We start from the raw sequence: 27,368 nt of genomic DNA on the forward strand, positions 1-27,368 counted from the left end.
GTTTACTAAGCAGTCAATGATACAAGACTGGACCTCAGGAAAAAGATGAAAACTGAGTATAGAGATCTGAGAATTATTTGCATAGGGATGATAATTAAATGTATGGAAGTTGATGAGACATATAGATACAATGAATATAAAGAAGAGAACACAGGATCTAATCATCCATTTGGTTTGTTGTTGTTCTTTGTGCTTGAAAAGGAGCAAAAATGACATCACTATGTTGGGATCAAGGTAAGGTGTTTCCAACAGTGACTAAGCAGACCAATATAAGGTAGAAAGACTATCACAAATTATGCACAAATAATCCATGTCAATTTTTAGAATAGAGATATCTCTAAATTTATACATCTCACTTTTCTTATGAGCCATGCAATTCTGCTTCACTCATAGAGCATTGCACTTTCTTTTTTGTCTTCAGTGAATTTATTTATTTTTAATATACATTATTTATGAATCATTTTGGGAGAGAAAAATCAGAGCAAAAAGGAAAAGTTATGGGAAAGATTTTTTTAAAAAGTGAAGTGAATATAGCATGTATTGTTATACATTCAGTCTCCTTAGTTGTTGTTTTTTTTTTCCTGAATGTGGATGGCATTTTCTATTCAAAGTATATTGGGATTGTTTTGATCACTAAATCACTAAGAACCAACTTTTTTATAGTTGATCATACATTCTTGCTGTTATTGTGTACCACGTACACAATACATGTTCTGTATTGTTTACATGTTCTGCTTGTTTCACTCAATATCAGTTCATGTAAATCTTTCCAGGCCTTTCTAAAATCAGCTTGTTCATTATTTTTATAGACAATAATACCCCCATTATCTTCATAGATATCACAACTTGTTCAGCCATTTCCCAATTGATGAGCATCTACTCATTTTCCAATTCTTTGCTACCACAAAAATAGCTGCTAAAAACATCTTTGCACTTGTGGGCCCTTTTCCCTTTTTTATGATTTCCTTGGGACACAAACCGAGTAATGAATCAAAAGGTATGCACAGTTTTATAGCCCTTTGAGTATAATTCTAGATTACAGAATGGTTGGATCATTTCACAATTCCATCAACAATGCATTAGTGTCCCAGTTTTCCCAAATCTCCCCAACATTTATCATTATCTTTTCCTGTCATCTTAGCCAATCTGAGAGGTATAAGGTAGTATCTCAGAGTTGCTTTAATTTGCATTTCTTCAATCAATAATGATTTAGATTTTTTTAATATAATTATAGATGACTTTAATTTTGTCATCTGAAAATTATCTGTTCACATCCTTTGACCATTTATCAATTGAAGAATCACTTGTAGTCTTATAAATTTGACACGGTTCTTTATATATTTTAGAAATGAGACCTTCTGGCATCAATCATATCATTGTTGAAAAGAGTCACATTCATCAGAATTGATTGTTGTATAATAGTGATGTTGCCATGTATAGTGATCTCCTGGTTCTGCTCATTTCACTTAGCATCAGTTCATATAACTCTCTCATAGACCTCTCTAAAATCATCCTCCTGATTGTTTCTTATAAAACAATAATATCTGATAACATTCATATACTATAACTTATTCAGCCATTCTCCAATTGATGGGCAATCACTCCGTTTCCAGTTTCTTGCCACTATGAAAAGAGCTGTCACAAACATTTTTGCCCATATAGGTCTCTTTCCTTCCTTTAAGATCTCTTTGGGATATAGGCCCAATAGAAACACTTGATGCAAAAATTTTAAATAAAATATTAGCAAAGAGACTACAGTCACTTTTCTGCAGGATAATACACTATGACCAAGTGGGATTTATAGCAGGAAAGCAGGGTTGGTTCAATGTCAGGAAAAGGATTACCATAATTGACCATATCAATAACAAAACCAACAGAAATTTTATGATAATCTCAATAGATGTAGAACTTTTAAACAAAATACAGCACACGACCCAATACCCATTCTTATTAAAAACACTAGATAGCATAGGAATAAAGGAAGCTTTCCTTAAAATAATAAGGACTACCTATCTAAAACCAACAGCAAGCATATCTGTAATGGAGAGAAGCATTTCTAATAAGAGCAGGGGGTTATGGTATATGAAGATAATGGGTTATTATTGTTCTATAAAAATGGTTAACAAGCTGACTTTAGAAAGGCCTGGAAAGATATGTATGAACTGAGTGAAACAGGAATACACTGTACACAATAACAGCAAAAATGTGTGATGATCATCTATTTATTCTTATACTCTCTAGTGTTTTTAATAAGAATGGGTTTAGGATTTTGTCAAATGCTTTTTATACATATATTGAGATAATATATGGTTTGTGTTAGTTTGGTTATTGATACAGCCAATTATGCTAATAGTTTTCCTAATATTGAACCAATCTTGCCTTCCTGGTACAAACCCTACTTGGTCATGGTGTATTATCTTTATTACCTTACACTTTTGCTATGTACATATAGTATTATGCATAACTTATTATTTATGCTAATATTGAATTGTTTTCTCCTTATTTATAGTAACTCAATCAAGAGCTATTTTGCAACATATATATTTCGTATCATCAAATTATTTTCAGAGTCATTTTTTAGCCAATGGAAAAAAGTAACACTAACTTTAATAGCCCCTCTCATCCAGATTACAATTACTATCACTAGGTCTCTAGGGAGCAATACAATGTTAAAAGAATGAAGGCTAAACAATCATGAAGAGATATAAAGTGAGGTATAAAGAGAAAGAGGATAAGGAGAATAATTTACCCTGAAGAATTACATTTTATCTTGTGAAGAAATATGAAAAGAATTGGATTTTAATTGATATCTTGGCAGAACTGAATCATAGTAATGAGATTTCAAAATTAAGAACTCAACAGTTCCAGTGATGATTAAAGGTAATTGTGATTTTTTTCATAGTTGATTTTGTAAATAATTATTTGTCTTTATTTTATTGCTTGTTGCATTATTGATAAATTATATAGATCTTATAGTTAGGGATATTAGAGAGCATATAGATACATACACATGTGTTTGTGTGAGGAGAGACAGACAGACAGACAGACAAATGTATGGACAGAGAGACAGAGACAATTAATGAAGAATTAAATAAAATATGTTGTTTTACAATAGTAGGTAGAAAAGGGTTGATCATCTCACCAATGTTCAACTTCAACAAGGTCAACTTCAAGCTATTTTTATATTAATAATCATAGTTTTATATATACTATATTAAGATTGGCAAAGCACTCTACATTCATTATTTCACTTAATGAGGATACAGTATTCCATGTGTAGTTCAAGTTGGGCTTAGGCTGGAAGGATTATTTCCACCTACTTTTTGGACACTGCCTTTGATAGTATAGCTTCAAACCATTAGATCATATTAGCTTTTTTTTTTTTTTGCTTCCATATCATACTGTCATTCATACTGTATTTTCAGTCCACTAAAGTCTCCATGATCAGAAATAGAGAGAAACAGACAGAAAATATAAACTTTTCAGGGAGTGTGAAACAACAGAAATAATTTAAAATTGAGAAATTTCTTGTTAAAATAGTATTTTATTTTGATAAATATTGGAGGGGATATGGGAAAACTGGAACATTAATACATTGTTGGTAGAGTTGTGATTGATCCAGCCATTCTGTAGAGCAATTTGGAACGATGCCCAAAGTACTAAAAAAAAAAAAAAATTGGGTGTACCTTTTAATCCAACAGTGTCACTACTGGGTCAGTATCCCAAAATGATCACAAAGGGGAAAAGGACCCACATGTGCAAAAATATTTGTAGCAGTTCTTTTGTAGTGACAATTGAATGAATGCCCATCAATTCAGGAATGACTGAACAAGTTATTGTATACAAATGTAATAGAATATTATTGTTCTATAAGAAATGATAAGCAGGCTGATTTCAGAAAAAACCTGGGGAGATTTACATGAACTGATGCTAAGGAAAGTAAGCAGAACCAGAAGTGTTATGGGCCAGAACTCTGTATTTGAAACAAGGTTTCTTACAAGTTGCTAACTCAGTGGAATTGATAAGACAATGGTTATCTAGTTTAGCATGGTGATTAATAATCCTTGTTCACTACATGTACTTAGTACTTAATATAGTTCCCCAAGATTCACACCTATGATAATGTAATTAAATAGAGCATATAAAGCTGGGACAAACTCAGCTAGAATCAGAGGACTGGAAGCAGGACCTCAAGCTCTCAGAACCAAGGAGCGACAGATTCATTTCCATCTTCATCAGCCTCGTGGTGGTTGGCCTGTCCTCCTGCTTCCCCCACTGAGACCAAGGCCAGTCTGAAAGGTTCTCAAGAAAGCTAACTGGGCCCCAGACAAGGAGACAATAAAGAATTGTAACTTTAACATTTGGCTGTTCTTGTGTGATTATTCAATTGAAAGAAAGCTGCTCCAGAGACCTCCAGAAAACCGACCAAAACACTACACAGAAGGACATTGTACAGAGTAACAACAAAATAATGTGATGATCAATTATGATAGACTTAACTCTTCTCAGCAATACATTGATCCAAGACCATTCCAATAGACTTGGGATGGAAAATGCCATCCGCATTCAGAAAAAGAATTGCAGAGACTGAATACAGGTCAAATCGTATTATTTTCATCTTTTTTGTTGTTTGCTTTTTCTTTTTTGTGTTTTTCTCTTTTGTTCTGATTTTTCTTTCACAACATGACAAATATGGAAACAGGTTTAAAATGATTGTACATCTGTAATGTATATCAGATTATTTGTTGTCTTTGGGAGGAAGGATATAAGACAGCAATGGAGGGAAAAACTGGAACTCAAAAATCTTACAAAAATAAATGTTGAAAATTATTGAGAAAAAATATATATTTAAAATTATATGTAAATGCAATTTTTAACATTCACTCTTAAAAACTTTTGAGTTCCAAATTTTCTCTCTCCCTCCTTTGTCTCTAGCTTCCCTAAAATGGTAAGCAATTTGATACAGGGTATATATGTGCAATCATGTAAGACATAATTCTATATTAGTAACATTGTAAAAGAAAACACAAAAAACAAAAAAATTAAAGAAAATGAAAATAGTATGCTTTCAATTTGCATTCCCATTCCACCAGTTTTTGATGCAAATAGTATTTTTCTTCATGAATCCTTTGAAATTCTCTTGGATCATTGTTTTGCTGAAAAACAATTATTAATGGTTATGCCCACTTCAGTCAATATCAGTTCATGTTAGTTTTTACAGGGTTTTATAATATCCACCTGCTCATTATTTTAATAGAATAAGAGTATTCTATCACATTCATATCCCATGACTTGTCTAGCCATTCCCAAATGATGAGCATCTCTTCAGTTTTCAATTCATTGCCGTCACAAAAAGATCTACTATAAATATTTTATGTATATAAACCCATTTCCCTTTTAAAAAAGATCTTTTTGAGATTCAGATATAGTAATGCTTGTATTGTGTCAAAGATTAGGCATGGTTTTATAACCCTTTGAGCATAATTCCATATTGCTTTCTAGAATGGTTGGATCAATTCATAATTCCACCAATAGCACATTAGTGTCTCAATTTTTTCCATATACCTTTCAACATTTATCATTTTCCATTTCTGTCATATTATCCAAACTGATGGGCTTGATAGAACCTCAGATTTGCTTTAATTTTCATTTCTCTAATCAAAATTTATTTATTGCATTTTATCATGTGACATAAAGATAGCCTTGATTTCTCCAGCCTTTGACCATTTATCAGCTGGGAAAATTTTTGTATGCTTACAAATTTGACCCAATTCTCTCTATATTTGAGAAATATGGCTTTTATCAAAGACATTTTCTGTAAGAATTGTTTCTAAGCTTTCTGGTTTTCTTCTAATATTATGTTTGTGCAAAAAAAATTTTAATTTAATATAATCAAAATTATCCATTTTACATCTTGTAATGCTCTTTAACTCTTGTTTGGTCAACAATTCTCCCCTTCTCCATTGATCTGACAGATAAGACTATTCCTGCTTTCCTAATTTGTTTATGGGATCACTCTTTATGTCTAAATCATGTATTCATTTTGACCTTATCTCAGTATTTGGTGTAAGATGTTTATCCATACTTAGTTTATTCCATACTGTTTTCTGGATTTCTTAGCAGTGTTGCAAGTAATGAACACTTATTTCAGAAGCTGAGGTCTTTGGATCTATCAAACGTAAGATTGCTGTGGTCATTTATTACTGTCTTGCGTACCTAATCTATTCACCACTTAGGATTTAGAAATTTCTAAGTCAGACTTGTTTCCTGGAAACAGTTATACTCCATTTTTTGTATCTTCCTTTGTTATATTATATATCAATTACCATATTATTCTAAATAATTATATATCAGTTATGGATTATATGCTCGATTGCTACTTACACTTTCCATAAAGGACCTTGAATAGAGTCCAGCAGTTAACTTTAAATCACAATTTTCTTGAATTACTGTGATATTTGGGGGAATATTGAGACCTCACCAGTGTGGCTGGCTGAGATCACATGATGGCTAGATAAAAGTGGAAAGGGTCATAAGTGAAATCTGAAAAAAAAAAGAAAAAACTGAGGAAACAAAGCTTCAAGCTTCCAAGCATACATACATATATGCATACATATACATTTATTTATTAAGCAATACAGTCAATCATGTAACAAAAATGTTTCAGATCTTCTTAACTTGGCAGTGGACCCTGAATATAGAGGGAGACAGATTTTTATGTATTAAAAGATTGCCATGAATAAAATAAAAGCAAGTATAATTAGTCTAGTTTCTAATTGGAGGAAAAACTAGGGATGTTCAAAGTTGAGAAGTAAAGAGCAAACAGATGAAATTCTCTGAAATCAGAAAAAGAAGTGCCTCATCTTCGCCCCCCCCCCCCGCCCCGCAATTGTCTGTATTCAAACAAAAGAACATGGGAACAATAACTTTCAGAAATAATAATTTTCAAATAGAATGCTTGAGATGTATAATTGTAAGAAAACTTCTTGCTTCAATATTTAGATCTGACTGGATTTCTGATAAGCATAACCTAGGTCTTTTGGTAGAGGTGGTCCAGCTTCCCAGTCATTCAAGGTTAGGTGCAAACAATACAATAAAGTTTTCTCATAATTGAAAGAAGTTTTCTTAAAAGACAAAAATTGGACTAAACATATAATTGAAAAGAAAGGGAACTGAGCTAGATCCAGAATTGAATCACAAGATTGAGAGTTAGTGTGCTATTCTCAACTTATACAATACCCTCAAGGGCCACAACCAAGGAAGAGAATAATTAGATGGTATCACTGGTAGGCTTTACCCAACTCATAGTCTTACTGAACCTTAGCTCTAAAATTGTCTTTTAGAATTTCCATGTCACATTTTCTCCTTCAATTTCCTAATACTAACTTTGTTACTAACTCCTCATTGTAGGAAGCAGGGAAGTTGTGAAGTTTTTAAAGCAGAAAGTCAGGATAAACAAAAAAGTCACTTTTTGGTTTTTAGCTATGATCATAATAACTGTTGGAATCATCATCTTTATCTCCTCTCCCACACCTCAACACACATGGAATTTTCAGTATCCTCTTGAACCATGTAATGTTTCTGACTTGAACCCTGTTGGCCAGATAAATTCCATTATTTGTGATAAGACTCCTATCTAGTCTTATCTATCTTCTGTAAGATCTTCTATCAGAAGATAGATAGAAGAGTCAGAAGTGACTCTCTAGGTTATATACTATCCTCCTTACAATCTTTGGCTCCTCTATCAGGATAAAGTTGTTGATACTTACAGATTTTCCTTGTAGTCTTTCATAGCATAGGGTCTCTACTAAGGCCTCTTCTTGCTGCTGAAAATGTGAATGCATCCAGAAGAAATAAAAATTATTTTTGCTATGGTAGGGTGGTTCTCACTGTCCTTGTGCCCTCACAATTTGAACCCAGACCTTCTATGAGCTACACCCAACCAAAATGTAAAAGAAAGCCAACTCTTGACAAATTCATGGAATTAAAGCTAAAAGGGCCCAAACAGGTCATCCAGTCTAACTCCCTCATTTTACAAAAGAGGAAACTGAGGCTCAGAGAAATTGAGTAATTTGCTCAAGATCACATAGAAAGTAATTGGGAGAACTGGATTTTGAACCTTTCCAGATCTACTGCTCTTTCCCCTGTATTATATTGTCTCTAGTTTAAAAAAAAAATCCTGTTGCATTTTTTCTGGGTTAATATGTGGAAATCAGTGAGGGATTTTAAGAAGAATCTTTGACTTATTTTCAGAGACCTAGCACTTTCTATTTGAAGAATATCATATGCTTAAGAGCAAAGGACTATTTTATATGCTTGTCTTTATAACCCTAGTACATAATAGTGCCTTGAATAAAGCATCCTTGAAATAATGGATGCTAAAAATATTTGTTAAACTAAATTAACTTTGCGTAAATTATGTGAACTGTTCAACAATTACATTTTCTCATCTCTAATGAATTCCTATATGATTCTCTTACAGAAATACCATAAAGTCCATAAATGGTGCCCTCTGAACAATAAGCCAATGTAGTTTTCTTTGAAGTTTTTACAGATCATTCATGTGACTGTTCTGTCTAGCAATAAGGAGCTCAACAAATTCTACTCCTTCTCATTGTAGGCATTTCTTATCAATATTTGATAGATTCTCTATGGAAAATTTATGGAGAAATGGGAAAATTAGTTTAAATTATCTTTATTGTTATGGATTATTAAATGAATAGAGATAATTTATAAAATTAGATCATGATCTGGCTATGAAGGACAAGAAAACATTCCCCTCCTAAAAACTTTCTTCAGAGCCCCATCAATATCTTTGTTTCTCAGACTGTAGATGAAGGGATTCAGCATGGGTGTCACCACTGTATAAATCATAGCAGAAATGATGTCTTTGATGTTAGAATTACCAGAGGAAGGGAAAAAGTACTGGCCAATAATTGTCCCATAATATAAAGATACTACAGATAGATGGGAGCCACAGGTGGACAAGGCTTTGCAGAGCCCCTTGGTAGAAGGGATCTTTAGGACAGTGGCAACAATACGGATATAAGAAGCAAGGACATATATAAGTGGCAGTGTAACGACTGCTGTCCCTACAGTGAATATCACTAGTTCATTGAGGGAGATATCTGAACAGGATAGCTTGAGCAAAGCAGCCAAGTCACAGAAGTAGTGAGCTATGATGTTATCTGCACAAAAGGATAGTCTGGTCAGTAGAAGAGTATGGGTTAAGGAGCTGGCACAGGAGAAAATCCAGCATCCAACTACTAATAGAATGCAGAGATTCTGGCTCATGACAGTGGTATAGTGGAGAGGGTGGCAGATGGCAACATAGCGATCATAAGCCATTGCAGTGAGCAGGAAGCTGTCCAGAACAGTAAAAAATATGAAGAAATACATCTGTGAGATGCATCCATTGTAGGTAATGGTTTGACTTCTTGTCTGCATGTTCAACAACATCTTTGGGGTAGTCACTGATGAGAAACAGACATCAGTAAAGGCCAAGTTACTGAGGAAGAAATACATAGGGGTACGAAGACGAGAGTCTAATCTGATCAGCAAGATGATAAGCAGGTTCCCAAACAGTGTGATGAGATACATACTCAAGAATAAGATGTAGAACAAGACCTGTTGCTGTGGTCTGATGGGAAGTCCCAAAAGGAAAAATTCAGAGACACTCGTCTTGTTGTCTCTTTCCATGTTGTTTTGCTAACTGCTGGAGGAAAGAGAAATCAGAAATATGAGTCATAAAAATCATAAAATATTGAATATTGGCTTCATAGACATAAAAGTCATAAAGTCACAAATGTTTAGAGTTAAAAGGAACCTTCAAACATAAAGTGTTAAAACAGTAAGAAGTATTAGACTCCAGAGTGGTAGTAGCCAATATGTAAAATGCTATGGACATTGATGATGAACTCTCTGACTTTGAGTTTTGGCTGGACCTTGAGATAGGGGTTTCCAAGAAGCTATCAAGCTAAGTGAGGAAAGGATAATGACTGAAAGTTTTCTCACAATTTTTGGCTCAGCAAACTCATAAAGCCACCAGATACTGGTGGCTATCGATGGAGGGAATATCTAATAGAAGAAATCATGGATTGTTCTGCAGTATATTCAGTTCCAGAAGAAAGAAAAAAATAAATCATGGCGATAATCTGCAGAAAATTTATATTAAAATGACTAAAATTAAAAATTTTGTCTAAAGGAGTAAGGTTTTCAATTTCTAGAAATTTCATTTATATCATAGGATTTCCATTATGCTGCTAAGTAAAACAAGTCTTTCCTATTTACTTTTTTAATGCTTTATTTTCTTAAATCCTTTAAAAATATCTTCGTCCTCAACTACAAAAAGGCACATAAAGAATTTGTGAATTTTTTTAAGCATGATGATCCTGTGTGAAAATTTTATCACCCCAACTTACAACTTATATGTGATTTAATTACCTGAAGCATTTAAAAGTTACAAAGTTACATAACTAGTATGTTTTTTCAAAAGTGGGTTTGAACTCAACTTTCCCTGATTCTAAATCCTGTATTCTATCCATTACATTACATAGCTTCCACACTGATGTTTTTCAGTTTCACAATTTAACCCTAAATGCAGTTGTCCAGAAAAGCTACATGTACTTTGATTTTTTGTTTTAAGGTTGTGACTCAAATGGCTTAATAAATTGGGATGAAATTGAGGCAAAAAATAATAATTTAAATCAGAATAGCATTTCTTCTTTATAGCTGTCATAATTTAAGGTACTATTCAACCTATTTCTCAAACATTTTGAATGAAATATTCTGATTTCCAAATGTTCAGATGTTTATCAGTGTGAGTTTAAAATTGAATGCTGTTTGTTGAATTAAGTTTCTGTTTATATAATAACAGGATTATCTGAGATTTCTTCATTGGATAATCTTCCACTGATGCAAAGTGTAACCATTTGATATTCTAGTAGATTGCCTAGAAGAAAAATTCTTCATCCTGGATTCAATGCAGTAATGAGTCTTCCTAAACTGTATGGATGACTGATAAACAATCATATGCTAAGTTTTATTTGAAATGTTTCCATTGTGGTAGGATATGTCAGAGATTGTTCTCATTTAAAGTCTTTGAGAACTCAAGGTCAACCCTTTGCTGTGATGAAACATAATAGGACTTTACAAAAGAATGACAAGAGGGAGGATAAAAGACAATAAACCCAGATCACACACACACACACACACACACACACACACACACATACAAATCCTGTGGTCTAGGTCCACTTGTTCACTACTCTGCTATGTGACCTTGAGCAGTGCTCAACCTATATATATCTTGGTTTTCTCATCCATAAAATGCAGGAAGTGAAGTAATTGATATCCAAGATCATGTCTATCCTTAACATCATATGATTTTATAACCATTGCCAGGTGTCAATCCCCTTCCAGTAGCTACCATGCATGAAGGGCTAATAAATGCCAATCCCTTCCCTTCCCTTCCAGTCTATTATATCTTATTTCTGTAGGTGTAAATTAGTGTGATGAGATGAAGATATAGGTATCAAATTTACTTTCTTCCTTCATAAATCTTGTATAAAAACAGTTTAATGAAGAGGGGGAACTATGCCTCTTCCTATTACCATGAAAAATCTAAATTTGGAACTTGAAGCCAAGAAGACCTCTTTTGTGTCTAGTTTCCAATGGATCTAAAATCATTATGTAAAAGTCAATATATGGTCACAGTAAACATTGTTTCTTAAGAAGAAATCACTCCAGTATTGGAGATAAAAGTCAGAGGTTGAACTCCAACAGTTAGCTACCTGTGTTAAATCATTTAACATCTCTAAGATTCAGCTTCCTAATATTTAAAATGTGGGCCTTGGACTCTCTAAAAGTAAATGGAAATAGATGGTATCTAAGATCTCTTCTAACTCTAAATATGAAATCTTATATGGAAATAAATCTCTCTATATGTTCATCTATATAAGTCAATAAAGCTGACCTCTCTTGCTAAAGAAGGTCATAATTCCACCCATAAGAGAGTGATATTCTGAGAAGTTCCATGAGTCAATTATAATCTTGGTGGGGAAAACAAATGATCTACTTTGCCTTTAATAAAGACATCTAGCAAATCCTAATCCTCAGAAGGTACCTGAGCCCTTTAGTCTTTAATTGTGGATAGCAGGCCTGGGTTGTTTCTGACTTAAAGTGAGAAGGAACTCTACATGGGGAAATTACATTAGCATGCATCCCATTCATTGTAGAGATTGAGCTGTCTTAAATATGGCAAACCAAACCTTCACAGCAATGGCTACTAGAATTATTTTTCCTGTACTTTCATCTGATTGCTGCATTTTGGGGTTGGTACTATATCAGCCTTTTTAGCCAGAGAAATACATTCCACAGTTACCATATAATCTGAATATAGCTTTCTGCAGAGAACAATCCTCTTTTCTCACCATATTCTGATTAATACTTCCCAACTAATCAGAATCATGTTTTTATTTTGCCTCTCTCTGGGAATTTCCACTGTGATACTTAATGTAGCAAGGGAGATCTTGGTCCCCAAGTTCCCTTTCTTTACCTTTGATGAACTCTAGCAGGATTTGCTTTCACTTTCTATACTTTGATTCATGCATAGATTCTGCCTGTGGTACTAAAACGGGTCATAAGTTGCTTCCTATTAGGCAGTCATTATATTTAGATTCCAAGCTCATATTTAATATGATTGGGTATAGTCTCATTGCTGATGCTGCATAAAAGATTTATGCAGAGTCATCTCTGAAAGGTCTCCTGATAAGCAACTCAATCTTTATTGGAACACTGACATTTTGCCACACAGAGATAGTATCAAGCACAAGGATAGTTTCTAAATAATTGGGAAAGAAACATCCAGATAGATACTCTCCCTTAATTGCTTCCTTGATTCCACAAGAAAAGAGGCCTCAAATAATTCTAAAACAAGGAAGTGTTTTCCTCGAAAATTCACAGTGGAAAAGCACCTTTCCTGTAATCTAGAGATTACACCTAGCCTTAATCTCCCAAAACTGAATCAGACTTATAAAACGTACTGAATTCAATAAGTCTTTCTTTTCTTCCTGAATATGTTTGCTAATATCAGTCAGTGCAATGCAGCCTCTCAGAATGACTTCACTGCTATCCACCAGTTTTAATGCTAAACTTGCCTAGTATTCTCAACTGTACCACAAACACTATTCAATTCTGACAGAAATCTTTCCTATGGGAGGAGGACTGAGTTAGTTAGTATGGGATCAGATATATTGCATTTTAGTTGAATCTTTAGGACAATTTATCACCACTTAAATATCTTCTTAGATGTATTATATCCTAGCTCCCAGTCTTTACAAGACCCTAGAGTGACCATACCATTGCCAGAGGAAACAGCAAATAGACTCTTATATTGCCATCTTCTTCAGAGAAATAGCAGATCAGAAAAGATTGGAGAGTAAAATCACAGACCACAACTAACAAATCACCATAGGCTTCTTGGAACCTCATCTAAAGTTTACTTCCTCTCTTTCCTATGCTTTACTGATGGGATGGGCCAATATGACTAAGGTTCAGAAATATAATAGGCAGTGCAGAAATGACTTAAATTATTCTTCCTGCCGGATTGAATATAGTTGCTCTACTCTTTACTTCTGTTATACTCTTTGATTTTCAATAGTGTACAACTCCAAACAACTCAAATATAAATGTTTGGGCCAAAACTTAGATGAATTTCTTTACTTCTATGCTTTTTAATAGCACTTATGTATATATATAATATATATACAGATATATAATATATATATGTAACTACAAAAATGTTAATGAAATTATTCATATATTCATATATTATTTTCAAAATAAGGATACAATAATATATGTATATTTGGACTATTCATTAAAAGATCTCCCTTCATATATCCACAAATAGGCACAGGCACATACATACACATATCTCTCTCTCTCTCTCTTTATATATATATATATTTAATATCTATATGTGTCTACATACACACACATATATAACATATGTAACTGTGTGTGTGGGTGTGTGTGTTTAAGTCTTAGAAGGGAACTCAAAAGTCATACTATCTAATCTGTATTATCTAATCTATAATTGAAATCTAAAGCTTCTCAATATAACCCCAACTGCCTCAGCAAAAAAAAAAAAAAAAGTTTTTCTTTAACATTAAAACCTTAAAAATATTTAAAAGAAACAATTATGCTCCATCTACATCTTCTCAAAGATAAATTTCTTCAATATTACAATTACTTGAACAACAAATCAACAAATTTATGTAGCTAAGCAGATGTCCCAAAATCATTAAAATTAAGGATATAAAGGGAACCCACAAGTTTTCTAGTTGAACTCATCCCTAAAAAAGTATGTCTTCCACATGCCAAACAAATGACTTCTCAGCTTTCCCTTGAAATTCTCTAGTGAGGAAGAATCCACTAAATTCAGAGGCACCCCATTTCACTTTAGGACAGTTCTAATTATTAAGAAATTTTTCTTTACATTGAATTCATCTGCCATATCACTACAACTTTCACTCATTGTTCCCAATTCTGCACTTTGAGACCAAGTAAAATAAACCAAATTCCTTTTCCACATGATAATCTTACAACTATATAAAAACAGCTGTGAAGCTTCCCAAAGTTTTCTTTTCTTTAGTATGAACATTTTTAGCTCCTTCAATTAATCCTTGGATGGAATGGTCTCCAGTCTTGCTCTCCATTGTGGCTTTCCTATGGCCATAATCTAGCATATCAATGAGGCATCAAATACTGAAGGAAAGGCCACAGATGTGGGCCAGAACATTGCAGCGCTATTTCAATCTTTGCTCTGGATGTTGCTTCTCTTAATGTAGCCCAACCATCTTAACATAGCTTTATTGGCTTCCATAACACACTTTGATTCACTTTGAGTTTATAATCTACAAAATATCCTAGACCCTTTTCTCATACAAAGGATTGCCTAACTATGCCTTCTTCATCTTAAACTGATCAAGCTGATTTTTCAAGGTTAAATTAAGTTAAGCTAATACAAAGTATTAGCTTTCACCTATTTTTGTAAACTTTTTTCTAATATTTTTGAATCCTAACTCTGTCATTCAACATGCTAGCTCTTCCTTCTAAATCTGTTATCTGCAAATTTCAAAAATATGTTTTTTTTTAAATTTATGACAATCCAAATTCATGAAAAGAATACTGGAACATATTATGAATTTTATATCAAAGAGTAATCAAGTCATGAAGTCAAGGAGATATAGAATCATATAATCTCAATTTACCAGAATCTCAGAATTAATATAATAGGGCTTTAGTATTGAAAGAAACCTCAAAATCAATTTAGTCCACACTAACACTAAGAATGGGAATCAATTATATAGCATCCCTGACAGTGGTCTTTTAGTCTCTATTTGAACACTCCAAATGGAGAGGGTACATACTGTTTCCTTAAGTATCCCATCTCCCTCTTCAATAAGTCTTATTTTGGTAAAGAATTTATATTGCAATGAATATTTCCTGAAGTCTGTCCTTTCTCCCACTCACTAGATTTCCTTTCATTGAAAGAGCTATTCATGTGACTGAAGACTCTTAATTTATTTTCATTTAACTTCCTGAAGAGAGCACAGAAGCCATGGAATCCTAGGCTTTGCTGTCAGACATGTTTCAGTGTGAGAGAGCTGGGGCAATCAGTTATTAAATTTCTAAGAAAAGGGATAAAGGAGGTCAGGAGATGTGGCACAGAGAAGACTGTATTAAGAATCAGAAGAACTGAATACCAGTCTTGGGTTTGTGACAAATTCATTTATTGACATTGATTTCAATCTCATCTTTCTTGGCTTCAGCCTTCTTCTCTGTTTAATGGGTCATTTCAATTAGATCATTTTTCTTATGATTTCTTCCCTTTCTAATATTTTAAGGTTCTTTCCAGTTTGAAGGTTCCAAGTAGCTTACATTTTTATAGAGCCTTATTGTCTTATTGTCTGGTATCCTAATAAAGTATTATTGACTCCTCTTTTCACATAAAGAAATTAAAGTTCAAAATGTCAAGTGATTCCCCAAAGTTGAATGATTAAATAATTGAACAAGATGGGACTAAAACTCAGGTTTCCTGGTGCCAATATGGTAGTCTTTCCACTAAATGATGCTACCTCTCCATTACATTTTTTAGGTCTTACCATTTTATATTCTTTGGTTCCTTTGATTTCTGATGTTTTAATATTTCCTATAAAGCTCTTTCTATTGCCAAGATTTTATCCTATATGGTCTTAAAGTTTCTTTCAGTTCTAATTCAATTTAATGAAATCCAATAAACATTTATTATGGCCTGGCATGGTGCCACATACTGAAGACACAAAAATTTATAGAAATAACATAGATACCAATGCAAAAATACATTAAAATAAATGCAAAACAATTGGAGAAGGGGGTTCCAAAAGCAACTGGATGAATTAGGAGAGATATTTTGCAAATGGCTATATTACAGCTGGGATTTGAAAAGAGTGAAGGAGCCAAAAAGCAGAAGTAAGGAATAAGAGAAATGGAAGCATGAGGCAAAGCCCAGGCAAAGGCTCAGCAGGGGAGGGTTTCATTTCATGTGTGTATAGAAAAAATCCAAGTAAATCAATTTGGTTGAAGAATGGCATACCTGAGGGGAGCTAATATTTAGTTAGTCTGGACAGAGGGAGTGGTGCTAGATTATGGATGGTTTTCATGCTAAATAAAAAAGGTTTCTAGTTTGTTTATTTGCTTTAAAAAAAAAATTACAGGCAATGAGGAGCCTTTTGAACTGTCAAGAAACATAGTCCAAACTGTACTAAAATTCTATGTTCCATGTCTTATGTTAACCAAAGTGATTTTCCTAAAGCCAATCATGTCAAATCCACATATCTACTCATATGTATTCATTAAACCCCAGTGGCTTCCTGTTATCTCCAAGTATCAAAAATAAAATGCTTTTCTTGACATTCAAAATCTTTCATAACCTAGACTCTTCCTATGTTTTCAGTCTTCCTATACCTTACATGTACTCTTTGATCCAGTGAAATTGCCTTCTGGGAATTCCAGAAACAAAATACTTCATCTCTCAGCTAGGGGACTTTTCTTTGTCTAGCCCCCATGCTTTGAAAGTCTTCCCTCATCTCTGCATACTGACTTCTTTGCCAGTCTTTAAGTCCCAACAAAATCCCATCTTTCATAGGAAGTCTTTCCCAACTCCTATTAATCTAGTGTCCTCTCTGTGTTAAATTATTTTCTATTTTTCCTATATATTTATTTGTATATTACCTTTCCCATTCAATTTTCATTTCCTTAAGAATAGAAAACGTCTTTTGCTACTTTTTATAACTTCAACCTTTAGCAAAAAGTGCTTGGCATAACATAGGTACTTGATAAAAGTTTATTGATTCAAAAATCTTTTTCATCTTTAGTAACCCATATTCCATGTTCTAACAGTTTATGATGTAACATAGTGATTCAAATAAACATAAAATTTGCTTTGGAAAATTTTAGGCAGCTCAATGGCTCAGTGAATAGAGTATTGGATCTAGAATCAGAAAACATGATTCAAATCCAGCCTCAAAAACTTGCTTGCTGGGTGACATTGTGCAAGTCACTTAAGATTTTTCAATTTTGTTGGCTCATTTGAAAAATAAAGGTATCAACTACCTCATAGCATTATTATGAGAATCAAATAGATAATATTTGTAAAACCGTATGCACATCTAAAAGTGCTATAAGATGCAAGCTATTATTAGGCATGAGTCTTTGTTAAATATGAGGAAACAGAAAATATTATTAATATATCTATCTCTATCTCTCTCTGTATGTGTGTGTGTATCTGTTTCCCTGTCTCTCTGTTTCTCTGTCTCTCTATGTGTCTTTGTGTCTCTGCCTCTTTCTGTCTCTCTGTGTGTCTCTCTGTCTCTGTCTTTGTCTCTTTTTCTGTCTCTATCTCTCTGAGTATCTTTGTCTCTGTCCCTGTTTCTCCCTGTGTCTCTTTCTCTGTTTCTGTCTCTGTCTTTGTGTGTGCGTCTTTCTGTCTCTGTCTCTGTCTCTGTCTCTGTCTCTGTCTCTGTCTCTGTCTCTCTCTCTCTCTCTCTCTCTCTCTCTCTCTCTTTCTCTTTCTCTCTTTCTTTCTCTCTTTCTATTTTTCTTCCCCCTCACTGTTTCTGTCTCACATATACACACACATGCACACATGCACACACATATATGCCACATAAATACACAAACACACATTACTTGAGTAAGAATTCTCAAATCCATATGATCTTTTCCTGCATAGGATAAAATCAGATGCTCTCAGCTTCAGAGCATTAAGCTTCTCACCAGGACACATGGAAATCTGAAGGAACAAGATAATCTAAGTCTTCAGAATTCTGGGTTGCTCACAGAGGATGAGGAGCTGGATGAAGCATGATTTATGTCGGAAAGAACTTCATTCCACTCCACTATCAAAGGGCTCCTGATTTATCAGCCAAGGAAGGAATCCGGAAGTGGAAGAAAATGCTCCCAAGATTCTGATTAGAAATAAACAAAGAGTAATTGCCTGATTCCCCCATAGGCTCCTTATGAAATAAATACACTGGAGGGAGAAGAATGTTTGTGCCAGGGATTAGAGAAGTTAATGCTGTGGGGCACTGGGAAAAATACCTTTGGGGTGTCCACCTCTCTCCTCTGAGCCAGTGTAAAGAAATGATCATGGGATATGGAAAATAGTTTCTTCTTTTTCAGCTCAAAGCTGCTTCTCCTGCAACCCTCACTTCATTTATCTAATGCAATCACTCTTGGCCCAGCCCCTAGGACATCCATGATCAACTAGGATTCAGACTTATACAGATTTAGACAAGAATCTTCATCTTCATTTTAGTTTTGACATGTTTGGGAGTTAAAATACTTTGCTATGTTATGAAGGAAACACATAAACTCTGTGAGAGTAGGCATTGTTTCACTTATATTTGTATTCCCAGAGCTTAGTACAACCTAAGTCCAGTATAGGCAACTAATAAATATTTGCTGATGGAATAATAAGCTAAAATTTAAAAATAAATGGCAATGCTTTAGTACTTTAGAGTTTATAGTCTCTTCCATCAAAACAGTTCTGTGAGTTAGGTAATAAATGTCTACCCTTATTTTATAGATGGAATTCATTGCCTTCCCCAGAACAAAGTTATAGCATAGTATTCTGTTCACTGCATCAGTATCAAGAGCAGCTCAGAAAGTGGTCACTCAGGGGACATTGTTCATTCATTCAAAGAATACATGTATTCACTATTAAGTAGCTATTATTTTCAAGAGTATAAGCTATGCTTTTTTTAAAAAATAAATTGTCATATGCCCAGCAGAACATCAGGGAGGATTCAAAATATATAGCAACATATTGTCAGATCAAGAAAATATATATAGATATAGATATAGATATATAGATATATTTGTAGAAGAAATTATATTCATGAATGCCCATTTTTTCTTTATTTCCTTGTAAATTGTCCTTCGGTTCTCTGTTGTTTACCTTATTTATTTTATTCTTTTCCCCCCTTTCATACTTCCCTCCATTCCCAAGCAAGCTATATTTATGTACACATATACAGATTAAAATAATATATACACACACTCAAACCCACACCTACTCCACATAGACACACGTCTTTCCTATCCTTGCTGCCTCTTTAATTAAAATCTGTTCCATAACTTGCCTTGCTATTACTTAACCTCTTCCCAGCCAAGGATCCCTAGTTCTTTTGATTGTCAGTAGATATAATTCCAGGACTTGTGATCTTTCATTGTAGCTGCTGATAAGTCTTATACAATTCTAATCGAAACTCCAACATATTTTCATTTTCTTTCCTTGCTTCTTGCAAAATTTTCTCTTTAATTTGGGAGTTTTCAAATTTAGCAATAATATTCCTATGTGTTTTCCATACAGGATCTCTTAGAGGTGGTGATTAATGGATTTTTTTCTATTTCTACTTTCCCATCATGTTCTATCACTTCAGGATTATTCCTGCATTATTGTATCAAGGTTTTCCTTTTGATTAGAACTTTCTGGCAGTGCAATTATTATTATATTTTCTCTTCTTGATTTATTCTTCAGATCTGTCATTTTTCTTATAAGATCTTTTATGTTTGGATCTGTTTTCTCATTCTTTATAATCTGCTTTGTTATTTTTTGATCTCTCATAGCTTCATGGCTTCCCCTTGCCCAATTTTAAAAGCATGATTTTCATCTTTGAAGCTCTGTATCATTTTTGGTGAAACTGTGAATGGATCTAGCCATTCTGGAGAGCAATTTGGAGGTATTCTCAAAAAATTATAAAACTACATTCCCTTTGATCCAGCGTTTCTACTGGGCTTATATCCCAAAGAAATGTTAAAGGAAGGAAAGGCACTCACATATGCAAAAATGTTTGCCCTTTCTATAGTGGCAAGAAACTGGAAACTGAGTGGATTTCCATCAGTTGGAGAATGATTAAATAAGTTATGGTATATGAATGTTAACAAATATTATTGTTCTATAAGAAATGATCAGCAGGATGAGTTTAGAGAGGCCTGGAGAGACTTACTTGAACTGATGATAAATGAAATGAGAACCAGAAGATTGTACAAGGCATTGTACAGAACATTGTACAAGACAACAACAATATTATAGGACGATCAGTTCTGATGGACGTGACTCTTACCAACAATAAGATGATTAAGGCCAGTTTCAATGATCTTGTGATGAAGATAGCCATCTACACCCAAAGAGAGAACTGCGAGAACTGAGTGTGGATCATAATATAACTTTCTCAGTCTTTTTGTTGTTGTTTGTTTGCATTTTGTTTTCTTATTCATTTTCTTTCTTTTTTGATCTGATCTTTCTTGTACAATCAGAAAAGTTGTAGAAATATGTTTACATATGATGGAACTAATATATATTTTAACGTGTATAACATATATTAGATTACTTGTCATTTAGGGGAGGGGATTGGGGAAAGAAGTGGAAAATTTGGAATACAAAGCTATGTATGCAAGGATCAATGTTGAAAAATTATCCATTCATGTTTTGAAAATAAAAAAGCTCTAATAATAAAATAAATTTAAAAAAAGAAACTCTATCTCTTTTTCGAGTTAACTTTTTTTTCATAAGCTTCTTGTTTTTCCTGAATGGTTTTATTTATTTATCTTTGTTTTTCCTCAACATCTTTCTCATATGATTTTTTAATTCTTTTTAGAGTTCTATGAATTCTTTCTGGACAGAGAGCCATTTCACATTACTCTTTGGGGTAAAACTTTTTTTTAACTAACATAGACTCTGAAGATGAATCCTGGTCTTCCCTGTTCTCATAATATGTTTCAATGGTGGGTTTTTTCTTTTTTGCTAATTCATTTTTTTTAAATAAGAGATATTAGTGTAAACACCTGGAATCACTAGATGAGGTTATGGTTCCTCAAGCTTCCCTTCAGCTTTCCACTCTGACCAGGAACCCAAACTAAGAGATCCACTTTCTTGAAAGTGCTCACAGCAAGCAGAATTCCTTCCCCGCTACCTCTGCACTCACTCAGTGTTGGATTCCTTCTGGCCCAGGGCCATGTCTCAGCAGCACAGCTAGACCCTGCATTCTCAAACAGCCAAAGTTCACTCAGTCTTTCCAGGCTCAAACCCCAACTTCAAAAACAGTTCAGAAGTTTAAAATCCCTGTGATTCCTGCTGAGATTTCAGCCACAACCAGCTAGCCCAAAGGGTCCCCACTTGGTGTTTCTGTGGAGCTAGCCTGGAGATGTTTCACTTCAGACAGGTTAATCCCTAGCCAAGGTCTTTCTTCAGATCGTCCCTGTTCTGTCCCTGGTCTTCTTGATTTTTCACATCTATGTTTGCCCTGAGGCACATGATTTGTTTTATTTGTGGGGAAAATCAGGAGAGCTAGAAATTTACCAACCTATTCCTTCATCTTAACCAGAATCCTCCCACATAAACTATGCTTTAAGGATATTCAAATACACCCATGATCCCACTGATATTTCTGGATATTTCCCTTCAGTGCTGCAAAGAACAGTCTTTCTGTGCCTACCCATCCTTTGAGATTTTTATCCATGTATTTCCATAAGTTTTTCTCTATATTCCACTTCATATGTTAGGTTCTATCATTCAGGAGAAAATTCTGGCATAACCTTAGTATACTCTATCTGCCATATTCCCTCATTCCTACAACAATCCTTTTTTTTTTTTTTTTTGCTCATAAATTTCCCTGCTGATATTTGTTTCAGTTTTTAAAAATTCTTATTTGTCATATGTTGCAGCATTCTTACACACATCATGAACATTTCAAATGACTTTTGGCTAATACCAATTTTTAATTCTTTGGGAGACTGTAGAATTCCATAACTCAAAGCTACAAAACAATACACAGTACATAAAAAATGAGATTTAAATTTTTTTAGAATTCTAGAGTCCTGAATCTTCCTACTCCTACCTGAACAGTTCCTGACCTTGTAGAGATCTTAGTGTGGTATAAGATTAGGTTGTAAATAATTACAATATAAAATAGAATATGATTAAGTCCATAAAAATAAATAAAGAGCTAAGACTATTCCTATGTAAATTACTTTTAGGCTTCCACTACAGACAAGAATGCACTGGACTTTATGGTATAAAATCTCACTGTATGTGAGCCATGCTTCTACAATTTATGTTATCGGAAACCAAATTTTCGGACTACTAGGTTAGTGTTCATTTGACTATGCTAATACTATCCTATGAAATACAGACTTATTAAGATTATGAAGTCGTAAGTAAGCTTATGTAATGGAAAAAGCATTGGAGATGGAATCAGCACATCTGGGCTGGGCTATGAACTTTGTGACTTTATACCTGGGTAGTCTTGAGAAATTCCTTGAATCTCTTGGGTTCTAATTTATCTGTAAAATGAATCAATAAGACAAAAATGATTTCTTAGATACTTTCCTTCTCTATTATTTTACTCTGATATTTTATGGTTTTATGAAAACATATACCACATAAACTATGTGCTTATCCCTAGGTGTTAAAACCCCTGTTTAATATAATCTTAGCTTAGTCTTTATTACTTCATCACAGTGTAACTAAATAATTTTATTTTAAAACTTATTTTGTTTGTTTTGTTAAATACATCCCAATCATAGGTGAAAAATGTTTAACAATCATTTTTTAAATTTGGAGTTCTAAATTATCTTCCTCCCACCACTTCTCTACCCCTTTGAGAAGGCAGGCACATGCCTTCACATGTATATCATACATGTGAAATCGTGCAAAATGTCTCCTTGTATTAGCCATGATAAAAAAGAAAACAAAAAACAAAACAATAAAAAAGTTTAAAAAGTATGCTTCGATGTATATTTAGAATTCATCAGTTCTCTAGAGGTGGATAGCATTGTTCATCATATACACACATAGACACATAGACACACACAATTTTTGAACAAGTAGTTCCTTTTCCCTTTATTTTGATCTCTCTGGGATACAGACCTAATAGGGATATTACTGGGTCAAATGTTTTATAGTTCTTTGAGCATTCCTTTAAATTATTTTCCAGAATGATTGTACTAATTCATAAATTCACTCACAATATGTTTCCCAACATTTCCATATCTTCTCCATTATTTGTCCTTTTCCTTGTTTTTTCATATTAGCCAAGCTGATAGGTGAGGGATGGTATCTCGGATTTGTTTTAATCTTCATTTCTCTAATCAATAGTGATTTAGAGTACTTTTCATATGAGTATTGATAGCTTTGATTTCTTCCTCTGAAAATAGTTTCTTCATATCCTTTGATCATTTATCAACTGGAAAATGGTTCTAATTTTTTTAAAGATATTCAAAATAGTCATACTTGCCTACTTGCTTTAGAGCACAAATGATTCTCCATCTCCAGTGCCTCTGTGCTACAGGACTCATCTTATACTCTCAAAGTACTATTTATTTAGATAATTCATGTATCTCTTTCTGTACCAAATCTTTTCTGATACTCCCAGATGATAGTATGACTTCCCCAAACTACCTTTATTCAGTTTATTATATATATATGCATATGTTATATATGTTATAATATATGTAATATATATTATATATACATATGTTATTATATATATGCATATATATTCATGTTTTTGTCAATTCTCCCATTAGAATATAAACTCCTTAAGAGCAGTACTGCTTTACTTTTGTCCTTATCTATGAGAGATGATACTTTCAGGACTAATGGCAATCACTTGAAATAGAAAAGATAAGGTGGGAAAAGGCATTAGTAACTATTGTCTTTTCAGTTAAAATAGTCAAGGACATGGAAAGTCAATCAGTCATTAAACATTTATTAAGCACTTGCCATGCGTCAGGCACTGTAATAAGTGCTGGGGATATTAAAAAGGCAAAAGATAATCTCTACCCTTACATAACTCAGAGTTTATTGGGGGACACATCAATCAAAAAAAAAAAACCATACAAACAAAGTATATAAAGGGCAAAAAGGAGATAGTTAAGAGACAGAAGGCACTGGAAATAAGAGGGGTTTAGACTTAAATAAACGAAGAGTGAAGAACCATGTCTCCAACAACTTGAAAAGTAGCCCCTGAGACCTCAGGTTGCAGCAGCAGACAAAACAGCAGTGGTTAGGAGTTTAAAGCCCAGAGCATCCATCATGAAAAGGGAAAACAAGAAACTAGTGCCAAACACAAGCTTCATTCCCTTCATAATCCAGTAAATCCTAAATTCCTTTAAGTCTCAGACTGCCTTATTGAATAAATTTTTCTTAATCTCTCAATTTGGGCTCTGCATTCACACATGTGTATATGTGTATGTGTGCATGTGTGTGTGTGTGTGTGTGTGTGTATATATATACCTAACATTTGAACCTGATATAATGTCTTTGGTACCAAAGGTAGTAGAAATAGTGTCATTAGCAATAACTAAATATCATTATGGGGTTACAGTCAGAATAGAAGTAAGCAACATGGATTTTATTCAATAAAACAGTCTTTGGGATTCAGTTTCCATATTTGGAAAATGAAACTAATTTCCACCATCTTCCTTCAAAGGGTTATGGTGAGGTATCAAATGAGAAAACATATATGAAAACCAATTGAAACAATAAAGAAATGTAAGATGTGATTATTAAAATTTTCATTTTACAATAGAGACTATCAAATTGGGGTCATCAGGATAGTTTAGAAGTTTGAGTTACTATCACTGAGAGGAGAACATTGTTCTATTGAGGATCCTTTTCAAAGCACCCTTCATATCTCTGTTTCTCAGACTGTAGATGAAGGGATTCAGCATGGGTGTCACCACTGTATACATCATAGCAGAAATGATGTCTTTGATGTTAGAATTACCAGAGGAAGGGAAAAAGTACTGGCCAATAATTGTCCCATAATATAAAGATACTACAGATAGATGGGAGCCACAGGTGGACAAGGCTTTGCAGAGCCCCTTGGTAGAAGGGATCTTCAGGACAGTGGCAACAATACGGATATAAGAAGCAAGGACACATATAAGTGGCAGTGTAACGACTGCTGCCCCTACAGTGAATATCACTAGTTCATTGAGGGAGCTATCTGAACAGGATAGCTTGAGCAAAGCAGCCAAGTCACAGAAGTAGTGAGCTATGATGTTATCTGCACAAAAGGACAGTCTGGTCAGTAGAAGAGTATGGGTTAAGGAGCTGGCACAGGAGAAAATCCAGGATCCAACTACTAATAGAATGCAGAGATTCTGGCTCATGACAGTGGTATAGTAGAGAGGGTGGCAGATGGCAACATAGCGATCATAAGCCATTGCAGTGAGCAGGAAGCTGTCCAGATCAGTAAAGAATATGAAGAAATATGTCTGTGAGATGCAGCCATTGTAGGTAATGGTCTGGCTTCCTGATTGCATGTTCAACAGCATTTTTGGGGTAGTCACTGATGAGAAACAGACATCAGTAAAGGCCAAGTGACTGAGGAAGAAATACATTGGACTGTGAAGGTGAGAGTCCAGTCTGATCAGCAAGATAATAAGCAGGTTCCCAAACAATGTGGTGAGATACATGCTCAGGAAGATAATGTAGAACAGTACATGATGCTGTGGCCTGATAGGAAATCCAAGGAGGAGGAATTCAGAAATACCTGTCTTATTCTCCTTCTCCATTCTGCTCATTTATTTGCTTAAAGAAGAAGTAGAAAGCATTTAATTTGGATTCAGATGACCTGTGCTCAAATCAAAACTTTGTTATCATCCTTACAACACTGTATAATTACTTCTTCGGAACTCCATTCTTCATCAATATAAAAGACTAGATACCTTCTAACGTTTTCCTTAGGCATGTACAGAATTGGGGCTGAAAGAGTATATGAAACTCATGTTTTATGAAAACCTATAATATTAGAGACTTAAAAGGATTCAAGAACCAGAATATGAAAAGTCAAACCTCATGCCCAGTGCCCATTTTTCTGTACCATGCTGTGTCTCTACACTACCAATGTTACCCTTGTTTAACTCTTTATTCTCTTAGCCCTCCTAATTTTTTTTTTTGAAATTGAGCTATATGTGTGGGTACATATGTATATAAATAGGTAGATGTAAACACACACATATATATACATATGTAGCAATGGCTAACATGCACGCTTCAGATCCTGAAATATCTGGGTGCAAGTTTCACCTCTGACAAATATTGGTTGTGTGAACCTTGTTAAGTCACAACCTCAGTGTTGGGGGCAATTTTCTAAGACTATATGTTTCAAAGACATTGCTGTCCTCACCAGGAATTCCCTACACCAATAAAATCTCAAGTCCACATCCTATTCCTATATTTTCTGTACACACTTACACACTTTATACTTACAGAGCTTTAACAGCATGAAATAACATTGAGACTTTTTAGATATCGCTATAGATGATTTCTGTCAGAATATAAGTCCCTCAAGAGCAGATACTATTTCACTTTTGGCTTTGTATCCCTAGAGAACAGTATCATTTTAGGTATATAATCAACATACACTAAATGCTTGTTGATTGATTGTTCTTACTCTTAGTAATAATCATTCTGCCATGACCATCTCTATTCTGAGTAGCATGAATTGGACAGAATAGAGAGACAAAATTTTCAATGAACATATTTCTAAACCACTCTCCAATGGAATGATAAATTCTTTTTGGTGGAAAAAATTGGATTTTGTTCAATATAAATGGCTTGTTTCTTTCCTGAGGTTCTAATGCATCTACATGAAGTAAAGGGGTTTCTGTAGTCTCTGAGATTATGGAATACAAGTTCTGGAAAGTTTTGTTGCACTGGAAAGGCTTCCAGAATGACTATATCAAGTCCAAGTTTAAATGAATATGGAGAGTATCATCACCTTGTTGGACTTGGGGAGTTGAATCTTTGT

General features: G+C 34.0%; 2 protein-coding genes across 2 annotated transcripts; both read right to left on the reverse strand.

Annotated features, from left to right (window-relative positions):
- Positions 1-8,754: 8,754 nt before the first annotated feature.
- LOC127546794 (olfactory receptor 1J4-like) lies at positions 8,755-9,699 on the reverse strand. The gene has a single exon (XM_051973736.1). It carries the CDS (start codon positions 9,697-9,699, stop codon positions 8,755-8,757), a length of 945 nt encoding a protein of 314 aa, XP_051829696.1.
- Positions 9,700-25,188: 15,489 nt separating this feature from the next.
- Positions 25,189-26,139, reverse strand: LOC127547032 (olfactory receptor 1J4-like). Its single transcript, XM_051973888.1, has one exon. The coding sequence runs from the start codon at positions 26,137-26,139 to the stop codon at positions 25,189-25,191; it is 951 nt and encodes a 316-aa protein (XP_051829848.1).
- Between the last annotated feature and the right edge of the window lie 1,229 nt (positions 26,140-27,368).

Source organism: Antechinus flavipes, chromosome 2, assembly GCF_016432865.1.
Source record: "Antechinus flavipes isolate AdamAnt ecotype Samford, QLD, Australia chromosome 2, AdamAnt_v2, whole genome shotgun sequence".
Lineage (NCBI taxonomy): Eukaryota > Metazoa > Chordata > Mammalia > Dasyuromorphia > Dasyuridae > Antechinus > Antechinus flavipes.